The following is a 17,261-nucleotide window of genomic DNA, read 5'->3' as shown; positions in this document are numbered from 1 at the left end:
GAGAAAAAAATAAGAGAAAAAAATTCAAGACCAGAGGATCTCCATGGTCTCCTTGGCTTGTAGTGCAATGTAACGAGAATTGAAGCCAAACAAGCTGCTGGCTAGGCCTGCGCTTGCAATTCACACTGGAAAAAAGTACAATTGTAGGTCCAGGTCACTTCTGGTTTGCTCACATTGTTTCCAGTCAAGCCCTGATGAAGGGGCACTTGAACCCCCCAAAACACGGTGGCTACTTTTTGGATTGTACCCCTAACTTTTAATGGAATAAAGTTGTATCTGGACCTCTAAGCGGGGGAGTGGCGCTTCATTTTCAAATCTCGTTACATTGCTGAAGGTAAAGTCAAGTGCTAAATGTGGAGAGTGACTCCAGTTGGGATAGTCGGGGTTGTCCAGCAGGCAAGGCTGAGAATGCCACTTGGGATTACAGCAGCGGCACCATGTTGTCAGGAGCACGGTGGAATTCTGGCAGATTGGTTGTTATTGTTTTGTACTTGCAGTCTTTTCATGGTGATAAAGCAAAGGGAAAATATCCATGTATTGTAGAATGATACTGCACTTATTTTTGCATTTTGCCCAGATATCTGTGGCTGATCTGGCATAGGGCGTTATTTTGTATATGCATAATCTAAACCCTCAAAAACTCTGGACCCCCTGTACTGGCACAAGATCAATACTTGGGGAACAACCATCTAAAACGCCTCTTTTCAGAAATCGGCTTGGTAAAGGTCTCTATCTGCAGAGCGTCTCCGGGGATTCACGCTTCACCGAGAACCGTCATAGCGCCAATGTGAAAGAAAAACTAAAAAAATTCACCTCCTTAACTCCCCAGAGCAAACTTGTGCAAATAAACGGAGCTCATAAACCCATCGCACAGTGCGTTACCAGAATATGATACATCTATGCTTTGCTTTCCTTTTCAATGATGGGCTTTAAGCTTTTGGATTGCACTGTCATTTGATGACTCCTTTATAAAATCCCACGGGGATTTCTCTTCCCGGCTTTGATGAGAGAAAAGTCCCCAGACTATCACAATGAGTAGACTGAGCACCATTGTGAGGCAATCAAAGAAATGCTATTATAAAGAAAAAGCAAGAATTTCAATTGTTTTTTTTACACCCGAAGCAAAATACATTTGGTATTAATGCGCTGGGTCATAGAGAACGCGATCTCTCCGCCATAATTCCCAACTCAGTTCCGATAAATGTCAAATGCTCAAGTTGGACCTCTGCTCCTAAGCCCACCTACCGCGACCAGGTGCCGAGCCCGCCTACAGCGACCTGGTGCTGAGCCCACCTACCGCGGCCGGGTGCCGAGCCCATCTACCACAGCCGGGTGCCGAGCCCACCTACCGCGACCGGGTGCCGAGCCCATCTACCACAGCCGGGCGCCGAGCCCACCTACCGCGACCGGGTGCCGAGCCCATCTACCACAGCCGGGTGCCGAGCCCACCTACCGCGACCGGGTGCCGAGCCCATCTACCACAGCCGGGTGCCGAGCCCACCTACCGCGACCGGGTGCCGAGCCCATCTACCACAGCCGGGTGCCGAGCCCACCTACCGCGACCGGGTGCCGAGCCCATCTACCACAGCCGGGTGCCGAGCCCACCTACCGCGGCCGGGTGCCGAGCCCATCTACCACAGCCGGGTGCCGAGCCCACCTACCGCAACCGGGTGCCGAGCCCATCTACCACAGCCGGGCGCCGAGCCCACCTACCGCGACCGGGTGCCGAGCCCATCTACCACAGCCGGGTGCCGAGCCCACCTACCGCGACCGGGTGCCGAGCCCATCTACCACAGCCGGGTGCCGAGCCCACCTACCGCGACCGGGTGCCGAGCCCATCTACCACAGCCGGGTGCCGAGCCCACCTACCGCGACCGGGTGCCGAGCCCATCTACCACAGCCGGGTGCCGAGCCCACCTACCGCGACCGGGTGCCGAGCCCATCTACCACAGCCGGGCGCCGAGCCCACCTACCGCGGCCGGGTGCCGAGCCCAACTATCGCGGCCGGGGGCCACCTTCTCACTGCGACCCATTAGAAATGCTTGGAGCACCGGTCTAAAACACTAAAATCTCTAAATGCAAGGATTTAAAGTTTGTTCCTACACCCAAAGCACCTACCGCGGCTGGGAGCCGAGCCCACCTACCGCGGCTGGGAGCCGAGCCCACCTACCGCGGCTGGGAGCCGAGCCCACCTACCGCGGCTGGGAGCCGAGCCCACCTACCGCGGCTGGGAGCCGAGCCCACCTACCGCGGCTAGGTGCTGAGCCCACCTACCATGGCTAGGTGCTGAGCCCACCTACCATGGCTAGGTGCTGAGTCCACCTACCATGGCTAGGTGCTGAGCCCACCTACCATGGCTAGGTGCTGAGCCCACCTACCATGGCTAGGTGCTGAGCCCACCTACCATGGCTAGGTGCTGAGCCCACCTACCATGGCTAGGTGCTGAGCCCACCTACCTTGGCTGGGTGCTGAGCCCATCTACCACAGCTGGGTGCTGAGCCCATCTACCACAGCTGGGTGCTGAGCCCATCTACCACAGCTGGGTGCTGAGCCCATCTACCACAGCTGGGTGCTGAGCCCATCTACCACAGCTGGGTGCTGGTCGGATTAATCTTTCCAGCAGATAAGCACTGAGACAAGCCATTGCCCGGTGATGTGGTGCACAGTTTAGCATAGGGAGGAATCAGTGACTCATGGGTAGGACCGGTGGCACCTTCTCACTCTGACCCATTAGAAATGCTTGGAGCACCGGTCTAAAACACTAAAATCTCTCCTCCGGTGACCCACACTGGTATGTGTGTGGCATCTCTAGCATGAATTCAGAAGTTGCTCATATGTGCAAGTGCGAGAGCTCCGGAATCTGGACGAAACACATCAGGGGGCATGGCTGGGGGGAGCTGAGGCTAAGGCCATTCCTCACTATCCCTCGAGATTGGGCTCTCGGAAGTGTGGCTCTCTCATACTTGCACACCTTGTGTTTTCACTCATACAGGGTAAGGGGTTCCAGGAGGATTGCCTCAGATGAAGAGAACTCACTTGTCAACTCTTTCAGGGTCCTGGAGCCCAGAGACTTTGCAGGATGAAGCCTCCAATGCTAGGTCCACGTTTGGTGGTGACACGCACCCACTGATTGCACGGGCATGCACAGGGGTTTGTTAATGGAGACGACTGTAGCTCAGGGCTCCAGGAGTCAGGGTGTGGGCCGGTAAAGCTGCAGGACAACGCATAAAGGTAAACTGACTTTCCAGATATTGCAGTGCCAATGGTTCTAGAAGGCATCAGCAGATGACTAATTAAAGGCTTACAAGTTCACATTTTAAGAATGAAGAATAACAATAAAAAGCAGATATTTTTGCAGGGAAAAAAGTGCATTTATTATTTTATCCCCGCAGGAGCATGCAAAGCATTGCACAGATCGGATCGCTGTGTCTGAACGATGCGGCTGTGTGGGAGGAGCCCGGCACTGCCTCCCTACTTTCAAAATGTGACAGTGGGTGTGGGGAAGGAGATCCTCCACCCTCTGTTATTGGGAAGGGGGGGGTTGCAGTATATTGAGGGTGCGGGGAGGCAGGTTTGGAGCATGTTCCACAATACACCCAAATATGGGCGTAACATGCTCTGAAAGGTGAACCTGTCCTTTAAAAGGTTGGATAGGGACACAGCCATCTCTCTGGGGATCTTTACATCATAGCAGACTCCTGGCTGATCGCTGGGAGACGGTCTGTTAGCTTAAAACCCAGCTGGACCCTAGAAAGCAAAAACTCTACCTATAGGTTCCTCGTGCATAACAATGGTATATGAGCCGAGTCTTTCCTTTCATTATGGTTGTAAAGCAGACCAGAGCCATAAGTGACACCTGCCAGAGGGGTGGCACCATTAACTCAGAATGGATATCCGACTACGAAGGTGTCCCCCCCATCCGTGACAGTGAAACTAACCTGCCCAGCGCCAGAGAGCTCAATGGGGTGGGTGAGGGGGGTTGTGTTGGGGGTGAAACCAGGGAGCCCAATTGGGGGGGGTTTGGTGCTGTGGGTGACACCAGGGAGCCCAATTGGGGGGGTGGAAGTTGTGTTGAGGGAGGTGACACCATGTTTTACCGCACCGGGTGACACCAACCCTAGAGACGCCACCACTAGTGTGGCGGAGCTGGACCTCTACTCTCTGCGTCTAGGTGGCCATCCTCTCTGCCGAGAACTGACATGCCCCCTGGGACATAGAACTGGACCTCCCCCCCCTTTATACTTACCTGAGCCCGATCTTGATCCAGGGCTGTGCACAAGAGAAGAAGCTCCTCATTGGCTCAGACACAGCAGCAGGAGCAATCACAGCCAGGAGGGAGGGAGCAGGGGGCATGGTCAAGATACGCTCTATGGGTTTTATGGACACACAGAGCCGGTGTTCTGGCAGATAGCGTCCTGCCATCATATAGTGTTCGCCCCGTACTGCGCATGCGCATTACGGGGCAGAAGAAGCTTCGGAAAATCTCAGAAGATGAACGGCGCCTGCGCCGTGAGTGGAGGTGGTAGCCCCACCATCCAAGCGGACATAGGGTTCGGAAAATTAGAGAGCCGCTCGCCACGCTTCAGGCTCGGCCTCGCCGCACTCGGCACTTTTATATTCCTACTCTATGTCCACTTGGATGGTGGGGATAGAACCTGGACTCACGGCGCAGGCGCCGTTCATCCTCGGCTATTTTCGGAATCTGTGTGTATGCGCAGTACACAGCGGACACTATCCGATGGGGGACTCTATATGATAGGACACCGGCTTGGGAGTGAGCATGCATGAGTGCCCCCCCACCCAAAGGAAGCGGGGACGCAGAAGAGGAAGAGCCGGGCTGCTCTATGCAAAACCATTACAGATCAGGTAAATATAACATGTTTGTTATTTAAAAAAAAAAAAAAGTGAGCCTTCTTCCCTCTGCCGGAACTCTGAAGATGGGTCATGGATGGGTCTTCCAGCATGACAATGACCCAAAACATACCGCCAAAGGAGGGGCTCAAGAAGAAGCACATTAAAGTCATGGAGTGGCCTAGCCAGTCTCCAGACCTTAATCCCATAGAAAACATATGGAAGGAGCTGAAACTTCGAGTTGCCAAGAGACGGCCAAGAAACCTTCAGGATTTAGAGAAGATCTGTAGAGAAGAGAGGAGAAAACCCTCCTGAGATGTGGAAACCTCATCACCACCTACAAGAAACGTCTGACCTCTGTGATCACCAACAAGGGTTTCTCCACCAACTACTTATTTTACTCACAACTGCAACTCCATTTATAACATTTGTATTGTGTGTTTTTTATGGATTTTTGGTTTATATTCTGTCTCTATCATATAAAATACACCTATGATAAAAATTATAGACCTTCATTTCTATGTAAGTGGGCAAACTTACTCAATCTGCAGGGGAGACGATCGTTATTTCCCCCGCTGTATATATAACACTTAAAAGTGGTTCTGCACCTTTAAAAAAAATATTAAAAGCCAGCAGCTACAAATATCACACTTTTAATAAATGGACACTTACCTGTCCCGGGGTCCAGCGATGTCGTTGGCAGATGACGAGCGATCGCTCGTCTCTCTGCTGCCCCCACCGCTGCTGCCCCCGCCGCCATCCTCTTGCGGCTTCACTGCCCGGTTCCCTACTGCGCATGCGCAAGTCGCGCAGCGCGTCTCTACTGGTCCCCGCTGTGTCCTGGGAACTGTGTGTTTCCCAGAACACAACGGGGGGGGGGGGGGGCGGGGCATCTGCGGGGGTCTGTCCCAGAAGTGGGTGCAGATAACTGGATTATCCAGGTAACTGCACCCCCCTCCCCCCTGAAAGGTGCCGATTGTGGCAAAGGAGGGGGGGGGAGGGATCAGATGAGCGGAACTTCCACTTCAGGGTGGAGGACCGCTTTAAAAGAAAAGTGAAAAAAATGAAAAAACAAGTCCGGCCACGCGGTAGACACCCCATAACACTAGGGTTATACTATTGGCTACATGTTGAGAATACAGTATATGAAATGCTAGAGAGCGTTTTGGCGTTATCGGTTCCTGTAACCCCAACGGTGTTTGGAGACCCCGGGTTAAGAATCCCTACTATATGCAGAGTCTTTACAATGTCTGGGCCACCCTGGTGATGTCCTATTTGTGTAAAAAGCTTTTGATCCCCGAAAGGGATTAGTCATGGTGAAAACATACAGAAACTATAAAAAAAACACACCACAAGATAAAAGCAATGAAAACACTGAAAATGACAGCAACATAATACCACAGACAAAATTATTGCGGAAACCTTTTTTTTTTTCCTTGCAAGGATTTCTTTTACTGGACATATGCCAAGTTTCAGGGTAAAAAAAAATTCCAACACTACTATATTGCTTAAAAGTACATCCCCCACCCCCCCCCCCCTCCCCCTCCAGTCCAAATTATTAAGGCTGCTGCTAATACTACATCATACAAGGACATTGTAGACAATTGTGATCTTCCAACTTTGCGGTGACAGTTTGGTGAAGACCCTTTACGGTTCCAGCATGACTGCCCCCTGTGTACAAAGCCAGCTCCATAACAGACATGTTGTCACCTGTTTTATGTGGAGGAACTCAAACGCCCTGTGCAGAGCCCTGACCACAACCCTACTCAACACTTTGGGGGTGAATCGGCATGCCAATGGCGGGTCAGGTCTTCTCATCCTACATCAGCACCTGACCTTACAAAATGGGCAACAATTCCCACAGGCACCCTCCAATATCTTGTGTGAAGTCTTCCTAGAAGAGTGGAGGGACAGGGGCGTAACTATAGGGGGTGCAGAAGTCGCGACCGCAACTGGGCCCTGTGCTGCAGGGGGGCCCATGCAGCCCCCTCTACATATGGCCGGCAGCAGCATAGGCAGGTAGGGGTACCAGTGCACCATGCACACGGGTGGCTGGAGGTGGAGGGTGACTAGCAGAGCTCCATGCTCGACTATCGCACTGGCTGCTATTTAGTTGTGCATTCCCCGCATGACCTGTGTCCTCAGCCGGCTCCTCAGAGTACCCCTCTCCTGCTCCATGCATTGCCGCTCAGTCCGATGTCTGTTCTCCCCAGCCAGAGTACCCCCCCCCCCCCGAGTCCGGCCCACACTGCACTGCATACTTCTCCCGGGTAAACAAACTTTAAGCGCACAGATGCAGTGCAGCCCTATGAGAGCCCCCCGGAGGACACTGCAGGCTTGTCTGCCAGCCCCCCTCCTCCCCCGTCATACACAGGTGATGAAAGGTCTTTCTGGGAGATATGCTGATCACCCGTCCAGCACACTGGATGGAGCCCAGGCCAACATGGATGAGTGCGCGCCCTACAGCTTGGTCATGGTGAGTGAGAGGACCCCATCCCCCACACACCATTACATACCCCCTCCATCTCCCCCTGGGGACAGGGGCCCCTTCTCACGTGGGGACAGGGACCCCCATCTCCCCTGGGGACAGGGACCCCTTCTCACCTGGGGGCAGTAACTTCATCTGCCCTGGAGAAAAGGACCTCATCTCTTCTGGAGATGGGACCCTATTCTGCCTAGGGACAGTCCCCCAATGGGGCACCTAAAAATAAAAATAAAATAATAAAAAAAAAAAACTACTGATGCCAGTGGTGGAACTACAGGGCTCACAAAGGTCATACTTGTGACCACGCCCTGGAGTTCCATCGCCGGACTCGGAGGGAAGGGCCCTGGCTGGGGTTCAGGGGGGCCCTTCATGGTTTCTTGCATCGGGGCCCTGAAGGTTATAGTTACGCCACTGGTGGAGGATATTATAGACACAAAAAGGGGGCCGCATCAAATGGTTGGACCAGCTTGGTGTGGAGGAACTCTAGTATCCTACACAGAGTCCTGACCTCATCCCTACTGAACACCCTTGGGATGAATTGGAAGACGGACGTTGTTCCCGGGGCTTCTCAGCCAACATCAGTACTTACCTCCCGTAATGGGCACAAATTCCCACAGATGCCCTCCATAATCTTTGTGGAAAGCCTTCCCAGAAGAGTGGAGGCTGTTATAACCTCATGTGCGAAAAAGGGGGTAGGAAATAACCTTGTATGAATGTAGATGGTTTTTGAACAGGATGTCCAACAAGCCTATAGAATTTGTGATGGTCAAGCGTCCACAAAACTGTGGCCACGTAATGCATGAACTATTGTGGAGACTTTTTGTTGGTTAAATAACACAAGAGGGTTTGCCTCCATAAGCTAGGCTCATATAGTGGTTGGCATACAAGTAAACAAAACATGTCCGGGCTGTTAATGAAGAAAAAAAAGAAGAAGAAGAAGAAGAAGAAGAAGAAGAAGGACACAAATAGACCACATACATTTCCCATGACCTAATCCCCTCTCAAGGGGAAGGGGGTCTGAGAAAAGCAGAAAGCTATTAGGACTTTCCCAAAAACGTAACCAAATGTCCTTTGTCAGTAAGTGGTCCCAGCACAATTTACAGCCTCCTGCAACCAACTTGTTGTGAAGTTGCACAATTCTTCTCAATGGACCTTGAAAACCCCCAAAAACAAAAACTAACTTACAGGAATCTTTGTATCATTATCATCTATTTAGTACCTGTTCTCAATTCGTGACTTGACATCCTAGAAGAATGATTGTTAGAAGACCGTTGGTGGTGATGGTGGTGATGATGGTGGTGGTGGTGTTCTCGGTTTTGGTTCCATTGGGAACGGCGGCTTCTTTTGTCTCTGGCACAATGTTCTGGGTAGTCGTCACTATCGGAGCTGGAGCGCCTACATCTGTCAGATTGGTGCTTGCAGTGTTTTTCCCGATGGCCTCGGATTTTCTCCTCTTTGCGGACTTTATCCCTGTCATGCGTTGGAGTTGCCTCAAGGCCACTCGGATGGCACGGACTCCTCTCGGAGGAGTGCCTAGGGTTCCTGTATGGAAACTGCCCTTGTTCCTTACGGACCGGCTCTTTCCACTGCTCTGGGGTTTTAGAGTTTTTCGAACCGTTGCTATCATAGTGGACTTGGCCAAAGGAGATGCGGTTGGGATTCATTCTGCCGGAGGGTTCCTCGGGACGTTTGGGCATGTGCTCCCTCTCGGAGCTTCTTGGACCTCGAATGTAATCTGAGGAGCTTGCGTACTTAGAATTATCGTTTTGGAAGGTGTAGCCTTCCTCTTCATCATCATTGTCCAAGAATGGCAAGCCACTTTGCTCTTGTTTACACATGCAAACATAAAGCGTAGGTTAGTAAGCTTTAAAAAAACACACATCTGCAACACGTCTACAAGCAAGGAAAAGCCCTTGCACAACTTCAGAGTGAAAGCGATTTGGACTAGACAAAAAGACATTACAGGTAAATGAGTATTAGCAGCATCACAGAACACGTTCGGCTTAAAGGCACATACATGACTCAACAGACATATATTATTGGCATGCATTGCAATCTTATCCTGAAGCAGATTAGAACCTACTGCGTGCTTGTTAAAAGAGTTTTCCTTAAAAATTGCAATCTACCAAAAACTTGGCTCTCAGCTCCACTCATCTCTATAGAGTGACGCAAGGTAGGTTCTACAAATCCAGAGGATGGACATGGACATCAGACCATGAGAAATGAAGGAAGTCAATGGGAGTCTTCATCCCACCCACCATCCACCCATAACAGTTGTGGGCCCACAGATGGCCCGATTAGGTTTGTCAGTGATATCCCATAGATAGTGTACATAATGCACATTTGTCCGGGGTCAGTGTTCAGCACCAAGGAAAAAAAGGACCCAACCGATAGCACAATCCTCCTATATACTGTATGTGTCCACTCCTGTCCCACCCTTCACTCTCCAATATGAGAGACTTTTGTTCTCATTATTAATTAGTAGCCATTTGCAAGTTCTTCTATTGCTAATTAATTGCATTCGGTGCCATGTATAGACTGTGAGCAGGGAGGGGGTCACCATTGTGCTCTGAGCCTCCCAAACCATCTAACGCAGGTCAATGCTAATGGGGGTCTTGTAGTATTACAGACTGGATAATGCATCCATAAAACCGATCAAGTTAAAAAGACATTTCTAGTTTCTATGGGCAACAAGCCAATCGTTTTCATGACTGGCTGAATGAGGTGTAATACCTTCTAGGTAGAAGTATGGCCCTACATGGTCTTAAAGAAGTCCTTTCCTGCGAGGACCATAGAGGCTGCCATTGCCACATTCTCTGGTTGCCACGTTATTACTACACTAAGAACAATTTTTTAAGCACCAACATCTGCACAAAAGCGATATGGATTTGGGAAATATCCATCTCTGTCCATACTGCTCCAACTGGGGCCATTTTTTTTTTTACTGTTTATACAACTCTCCCCCACTGTCAATCTTTATGCCCACACCCCACTGGCATTTCTGCCAGCATTTAATAACACAACTGTTGTGAGTGTAAGGGTAAGCACCAGAAGACGCCACAGTCTATGGGGTCTAAAGGGGAAGACGCCACAGTCTACGGGGTCTAAAGGGGAAGACGCCACAGTCTACGGGGTCTAAAGGGGAAGACGCCACAGTCTCCAGGGTCTAAAAGGGAAGACGCCACAGTCTACGGGGTCTAAAAGGGAAGACGCCACAGTCTACAGGGTGTAAAGGGAAGACGCCACAGTCTCCGGGTCTAAAGGAAAGACGCAACAGTCTACGGGGTCTAAAGGGGAAGACGCCACAGTCTACGGGGTCTAAAGGGAAGACGCCACAGCCTACGGGGTCTAAAGGGAAGACGCCACAGCCTACGGGGTCTAAAAGGGAAGACGCCACAGCCTACGGGGTCTAAAGGGAAGATGCCACAGCTTACGGGGTCTAAAGGGAAGACGCCACAGCCTACGGGGTCTAAAGGGAAGACGCCACAGTCTACGGGGTCTAAAGGGAAGACGCCACAGTCTACGGGTCTAAAGGGAAGACGCCACAGTCTACGGGTCTAAAGGGAAGACGCCACAGTCTACGGGTCTACAGGGAAGACGCCACAGTCTACGGGGTCTAAAGGGAAGACGCCACAGTCTACGGGTCTAAAGGGAAGATGCCACAGCCTACGGGGTCTAAAGGGAAGACGCCACCGCCTACGGGGTCTAAAGGGAAGACGCCACAGCCTACGGGGTCTAAAGGGAAGACACCACAGCTTACGGGGTCTAAAGGGAAGACGCCACAGCCTACGGGGTCTAAAGGGAAGACACCACAGCTTACGGGGTCTAAAGGGGAAGACGCCACAGTCTCCAGGGTCTAAAAGGGAAGACGCCACAGTCTACGGGGTCTAAAAGGGAAGACGCCACAGTCTACAGGGTGTAAAGGGAAGACGCCACAGTCTCCGGGTCTAAAGGAAAGACGCAACAGTCTACGGGGTCTAAAGGGGAAGACGCCACAGTCTACGGGGTCTAAAGGGAAGACGCCACAGCCTACGGGGTCTAAAGGGAAGACGCCACAGCCTACGGGGTCTAAAGGGAAGACGCCACAGCCTATGGGGTCTAAAGGGAAGACGCCACAGCCTACGGGGTCTAAAGGGAAGACGCCACAGCCTACGGGGTCTAAAGGGAAGATGCCACAGCCTACGGGGTCTAAAGGGAAGATGCCACAGCTTACGGGGTCTAAAGGGAAGACGCCACAGCCTACGGGGTCTAAAGGGAAGACGCCACAGCCTACGGGGTCTAAAGGGAAGACGCCACAGTCTACGGGGTCTAAAGGGAAGACGCCACAGTCTACGGGTCTAAAGGGAAGACGCCACAGTCTACGGGTCTAAAGGGAAGACGCCACAGTCTACGGGTCTAAAGGGAAGACGCCACAGTCTACGGGTCTACAGGGAAGACGCCACAGTCTACGGGGTCTAAAGGGAAGACGCCACAGTCTACGGGTCTAAAGGGAAGATGCCACAGCCTACGGGGTCTAAAGGGAAGACGCCACCGCCTACGGGGTCTAAAGGGAAGACGCCACAGCCTACGGGGTCTAAAGGGAAGACGCCACAGCCTACGGGGTCTAAAGGGAAGATGCCACAGTCTACGGGGTCTAAAGGGAAGACGCCACAGTCTATGGGGTCTAAAGGGAAGATGCCACAGCCTACGGGGTCTAAAGGGAAGACGCCACAGCCTACGGGGTCTAAAGGGAAGACGCCACAGCCTACGGGGTCTAAAGGGAAGACGCCACAGCCTACGGGGTCTAAAGGGAAGACACCACAGCTTACGGGGTCTAAAGGGAAGACGCCACAGCCTACGGGGTCTAAAGGGAAGACGCCACAGTCTACGGGGTCTAAAGGAAGACGCCACAGCCTACGGGGTCTAAAGGGAAGACGCCACAGTCTACGGGGTCTAAAGGAAGACGCCACAGCCTACGGGGTCTAAAGGGAAGATGCCACAGTCTACGGGGTCTAAAGGGAAGACGCCACAGTCTACGGGGTCTAAAGGGAAGATGCCACAGTCTACGGGGTCTAAAGGGAAGACACCACAGCTTACGGGGTCTAAAGGGAAGACGCCACAGCCTACGGGGTCTAAAGGGAAGATGCCACAGTCTACGGGGTCTAAAGGGAAGACGCCACAGTCTATGGGGTCTAAAGGGAAGATGCCACAGCCTACGGGGTCTAAAGGGAAGACGCCACAGCCTACGGGGTCTAAAGGGAAGACGCCACAGCCTACGGGGTCTAAAGGGAAGACGCCACAGCTTACGGGGTCTAAAGGGAAGACGCCACAGCCTACGGGGTCTAAAGGGAAGACGCCACAGTCTACGGGGTCTAAAGGAAGACGCCACAGCCTACGGGGTCTAAAGGGAAGACGCCACAGTCTACGGGGTCTAAAGGAAGACGCCACAGCCTACGGGGTCTAAAGGGAAGATGCCACAGTCTACGGGGTCTAAAGGGAAGACGCCACAGTCTATGGGGTCTAAAGGGAAGATGCCACAGTCTACGGGGTCTAAAGGGAAGATGCCACAGCCTACAGGGTCTAAAGGGAAGATGCCACAGCCTACGGGGTCTAAAGGGAAAACGCCACAGCCTACGGGTCTAAAGGGAAGACGCCACAGCCTACGGGGTCTAAAGGGAAGACGCCACAGCCTACGGGGTCTAAAAGGGAAGACGCCACAGTCTACGGGGTCTAAAGGGAAGACGCCACAGTCTACAGGGTCTAAGGGGAAGACGCCACAGCCTACGGGGTCTAAAAGGGAAGACGCCACAGCCTACGGGGTCTAAAGGGAAGACGCCACAGTCTACGGGTCTAAAGGGAAGACGCCTCCATCTATGCTCTACACAGACAATGGCACAGTCTATGGTGTGCATGGAAACGGCACAGTCTAAACTGTAAAGCAGCGGTCTCCAAATTGCAGACCTTTGCTTGCTTTTATCCTGCCCTTGGGGTACTATTCAATCCACTGACACCAACAACAGGGCATAATTCCAGTTGATGACACCAATGATGGGACATTATTCCTTCCAATGACACCATCAAAAGGGCACAATTCCTCCCACTGACAAACTGTGGGGAACATTTCCTTCTATTAACACCAATGATGGGGCACAATTCCTTCCATTGACAACAATCATGGGGCATAATTCCTTCAATTAACACGAATGATGGGGCATAATTCTCTTCATTGACACCAACTGTGGGGTGCAGTTCCTTCCATTTACAACATTGAGCCACTACTCCTTCCACGGACACCAACAAAAGGCCACGATTCCTCCCACTGACTCCAACAATGGGGAAGAATTTCTTCCATTGACACCAATGATGGGGCACTATTCCTCCAGCTGACACCAACAATGGGGCACTATTCCTTTCCACTGACACCAAAGATAGGGCATTGTTTACTTCCACTGGACGCCAGGACATTTTCTACTCCGCTGGCCCTAGTTCGGCCCCCCTAAAGTCTGAAAGATGGTAAACTGCCCCCTTTGTTTAGAAAGTTTGGAGAGCCCTGATCTAAAGGGGAAGACGCTGCAGTCTACTCTCATCTACATTATGGTGTCACTCCCGCGCTACTCTGAATTTGTTTTTCAGTAAAACTTTCTGTAACTTTTGCAGCATCGCCCAGAAGACTACATGGAGCAGCTTTAGGATCAGCCAACACGCAGCGTGTTCATTCTGAGTTTATCTCAGTAACAAAAATACTCCAGCATGCTGTAAAATGATCCACAGAAGACAAAACGTTGTTTCTGCCGCAGTTTATGGACTTCCCGATTTTCCCGGGTATTATACACTCATTGTCAGATAATAATCACATTGTAAAATTGTATTCATTCTGTCACGCCCGGCTCTCATGTGTCTAAATACAGAACATTATATAAGAACATCAGTTCTGGCAGCTCACAATGAATAATGTTATGTTATTGCAAAATTCTAAAAAAATTCCAGTGAGTCAATGCAGTACTCCCCCATCGAGCTGCACCCTTCATAGTGGCTGAATCATATCTGAGCAGGTGGTACGCGCTTTCACTATGAGTCCGCCCTGCAGCCCCTTCGGCCCGCCTGTCAGTAATAGATCATTCCTACCTTCCAAGCTCTCCTGAGCTTTCCGCTGCAGCTCTTCCTCCTCCAGCTGCTGAAGCCGTTTGGCAATTTCCTAAAAAAAAAAAAAAAAAAAAAGTTAAAGACCATAAATCACTAAAAATGTATATAAACCACCAACGCATTTCACAGTGCAAAGTAAGGGCAGCCACAGCCAGAGATGGGAAGCAGGTCCAGTTTATTAAACCATTTTTCCATGCTCAGAAGCAAAGAGGTGTGTGTGCACCGCAAAGCTCAAAACACACGTGTGTGTGTGTATGATTATATATATATATAAATAACACACGGGCTGGCATCTGGGGTGCTCAATGATCACTGTGTCCACAGATCGTAGTAAAGAGCCAATCATGGTGGCCCTTACCATGTGATCAGCTGTGTCCAATTACAGTTGATCACATGTAAACAGACTTGCTGGTTATTGACAGTACTTTCCTCACAAGCTGTCACAGCGGCTCAGAGCCGGAGAGTGGCAAGTGTGACAGAGGACATGTACACAGATAATCAAGGCACTGATCATTTCTGATGATCAGTGCTGCCTCATCAGCGCCCATCAGTGCCCATTGGCGTAGCCTTATCAGTGCCTATTGGCGCAGCCTCATCAGTGCCCATCGGCGCAGCCTCATCAGTGCCGCCTCATCAGTGCCCATCGGTGCAGCCTTATCAGTGCCCATTAGTGTAGTCTCATCAGTGCCCATTATTGTAGCCTCATCAACGCCTATTAGTGTAGCCTCATCAGTGTCCATTAGTGTAGGCTCATCAGTGCCCATTAGTGTAGTCTCATCAGCGCCCATTATTGTAGCCTCATCAGCGCCCATTATTGTAGCCTCATCAGCGCCCATTAGTGTAGCCTCATCAGCGCCCATTAGTGTAGTCTCATCAGCGCACATTAGTGTAGTCTCATCAGCGCACATTAGTGTAGTCTCATCAGCGCACATTAGTGTAGTCTCATCAGCGCACATTAGTGTAGTCTCATCAGCGCACATTAGTGTAGTCTCATCAGCGCACATTAGTGTAGCCTCATTAGCGCCCATTAGTGTAATCTCATCAGTGTCCATTAGTGTAGTCTCATCAGTGTCCATTAGTGTAGCCTCATCAGCGCCCATTAGTGTAGCCTCATCAGCGCCCATTAGTGTAGCCTCATCAGCGCCCATTAGTGTAGTCTCATCAGCGCACATTAGTGTAGTCTCATCAGCGCACATTAGTGTAGCCTCATTAGCGCCCATTAGTGTAATCTCATCAGTGTCCATTAGTGTAGTCTCATCAGTGTCCATTAGTGTAGCCTCATCAGCGCCCATTAGTGTAGCCTCATCAGCGCCCATTAGTGTAGCCTCATCAGCGCCCATTAGTGTAGTCTCATCAGCGCCCATTAGTGTAGTCTCATCAGCGCCCATTAGTGTAGCCTCATCAGCGCCCATTAGTGTAGTCTCATCAGCGCCCATTAGTGTAGTCTCATCAGCGCCCATTAGTGTAGCCTCATCAGCGCCCATTAGTGTAGTCTCATCAGTGCCCATTAGTGTAGTCTCATCAGTGTCCATTAGTGTAGCCTCATCAGCGCCCATTAGTGTAGTGTCATCAGTGTCCATTAGTGTAGTCTCATCAGCGCCCATTAGTGTAGCCTCATCAGCGCCCATTAGTGTAGCCTCATCAGCGCCCATTAGTGTAGTCTCATCAGTGCCCATTAGTGTAGTCTCATCAGCGCCCATTAGTGTAGTCTCATCAGTGTCCATTAGTGTAGCCTCATCAGTGTCCATTAGTGTAGTCTCATCAGTGTCCATTAGTGTAGCCTCATCAGTGTCCATTAGTGTAGTCTCATCAGTGCCCATTAGTGTAGCCTCATCAGCGCCCATTAGTGTAGTCTCATCAGTGTCCATTAGTGTAGCCTCATCAGCGCCCATTAGTGTAGTCTCATCAGCGCCCATTAGTGTAGCCTCATCAGCGCCCATTAGTGTAGTCTCATCAGCGCACATTAGTGTAGTCTCATCAGCGCACATTAGTGTAGTCTCATCAGCGCACATTAGTGTAGTCTCATCAGCGCACATTAGTGTAGTCTCATCAGCGCACATTAGTGTAGTCTCATCAGCGCACATTAGTGTAGCCTCATTAGCGCCCATTAGTGTAATCTCATCAGTGTCCATTAGTGTAGTCTCATCAGTGTCCATTAGTGTAGCCTCATCAGCGCCCATTAGTGTAGCCTCATCAGCGCCCATTAGTGTAGCCTCATCAGCGCCCATTAGTGTAGTCTCATCAGCGCACATTAGTGTAGTCTCATCAGCGCACATTAGTGTAGCCTCATTAGCGCCCATTAGTGTAATCTCATCAGTGTCCATTAGTGTAGTCTCATCAGTGTCCATTAGTGTAGCCTCATCAGCGCCCATTAGTGTAGCCTCATCAGCGCCCATTAGTGTAGCCTCATCAGCGCCCATTAGTGTAGTCTCATCAGCGCCCATTAGTGTAGTCTCATCAGCGCCCATTAGTGTAGCCTCATCAGCGCCCATTAGTGTAGTCTCATCAGCGCCCATTAGTGTAGTCTCATCAGCGCCCATTAGTGTAGCCTCATCAGCGCCCATTAGTGTAGTCTCATCAGTGCCCATTAGTGTAGTCTCATCAGTGTCCATTAGTGTAGCCTCATCAGCGCCCATTAGTGTAGTGTCATCAGTGTCCATTAGTGTAGTCTCATCAGCGCCCATTAGTGTAGCCTCATCAGCGCCCATTAGTGTAGCCTCATCAGCGCCCATTAGTGTAGCCTCATCAGCGCCCATTAGTGTAGCCTCTTTAGCGCCTATTAGTGATGGAGAAAAACTACTTT

The 17,261-nt window shown here is 51.0% G+C and overlaps 1 protein-coding gene across 1 annotated transcript in view; it reads right to left on the bottom strand.

The window, feature by feature from the left end:
* The window catches only part of LOC143934610 (uncharacterized), a 102,046-nt gene that overhangs the window by 38,699 nt on the left and 46,086 nt on the right, over positions 1 to 17,261 (bottom strand). The window contains exons 5-6 of the mRNA XM_077458358.1: positions 14,441 to 14,510; positions 8,556 to 9,161 (exon numbers count right to left, since the gene is read on the bottom strand). Coding sequence (XP_077314484.1) covers positions 8,556 to 9,161; positions 14,441 to 14,510 — 676 coding nt within the window. The remainder of the gene's footprint in view (positions 1 to 8,555; positions 9,162 to 14,440; positions 14,511 to 17,261) is intronic.

This window comes from Lithobates pipiens, unplaced genomic scaffold (assembly GCF_037356315.1).
Source record: "Lithobates pipiens isolate NorthernLeopardFrog02 unplaced genomic scaffold, aLitPip1_a1.2 Scaffold_27, whole genome shotgun sequence".
Classification (NCBI taxonomy): Eukaryota; Metazoa; Chordata; class Amphibia; order Anura; family Ranidae; genus Lithobates; species Lithobates pipiens.
This window is presented reverse-complemented; position numbering and strand designations above follow the sequence as displayed.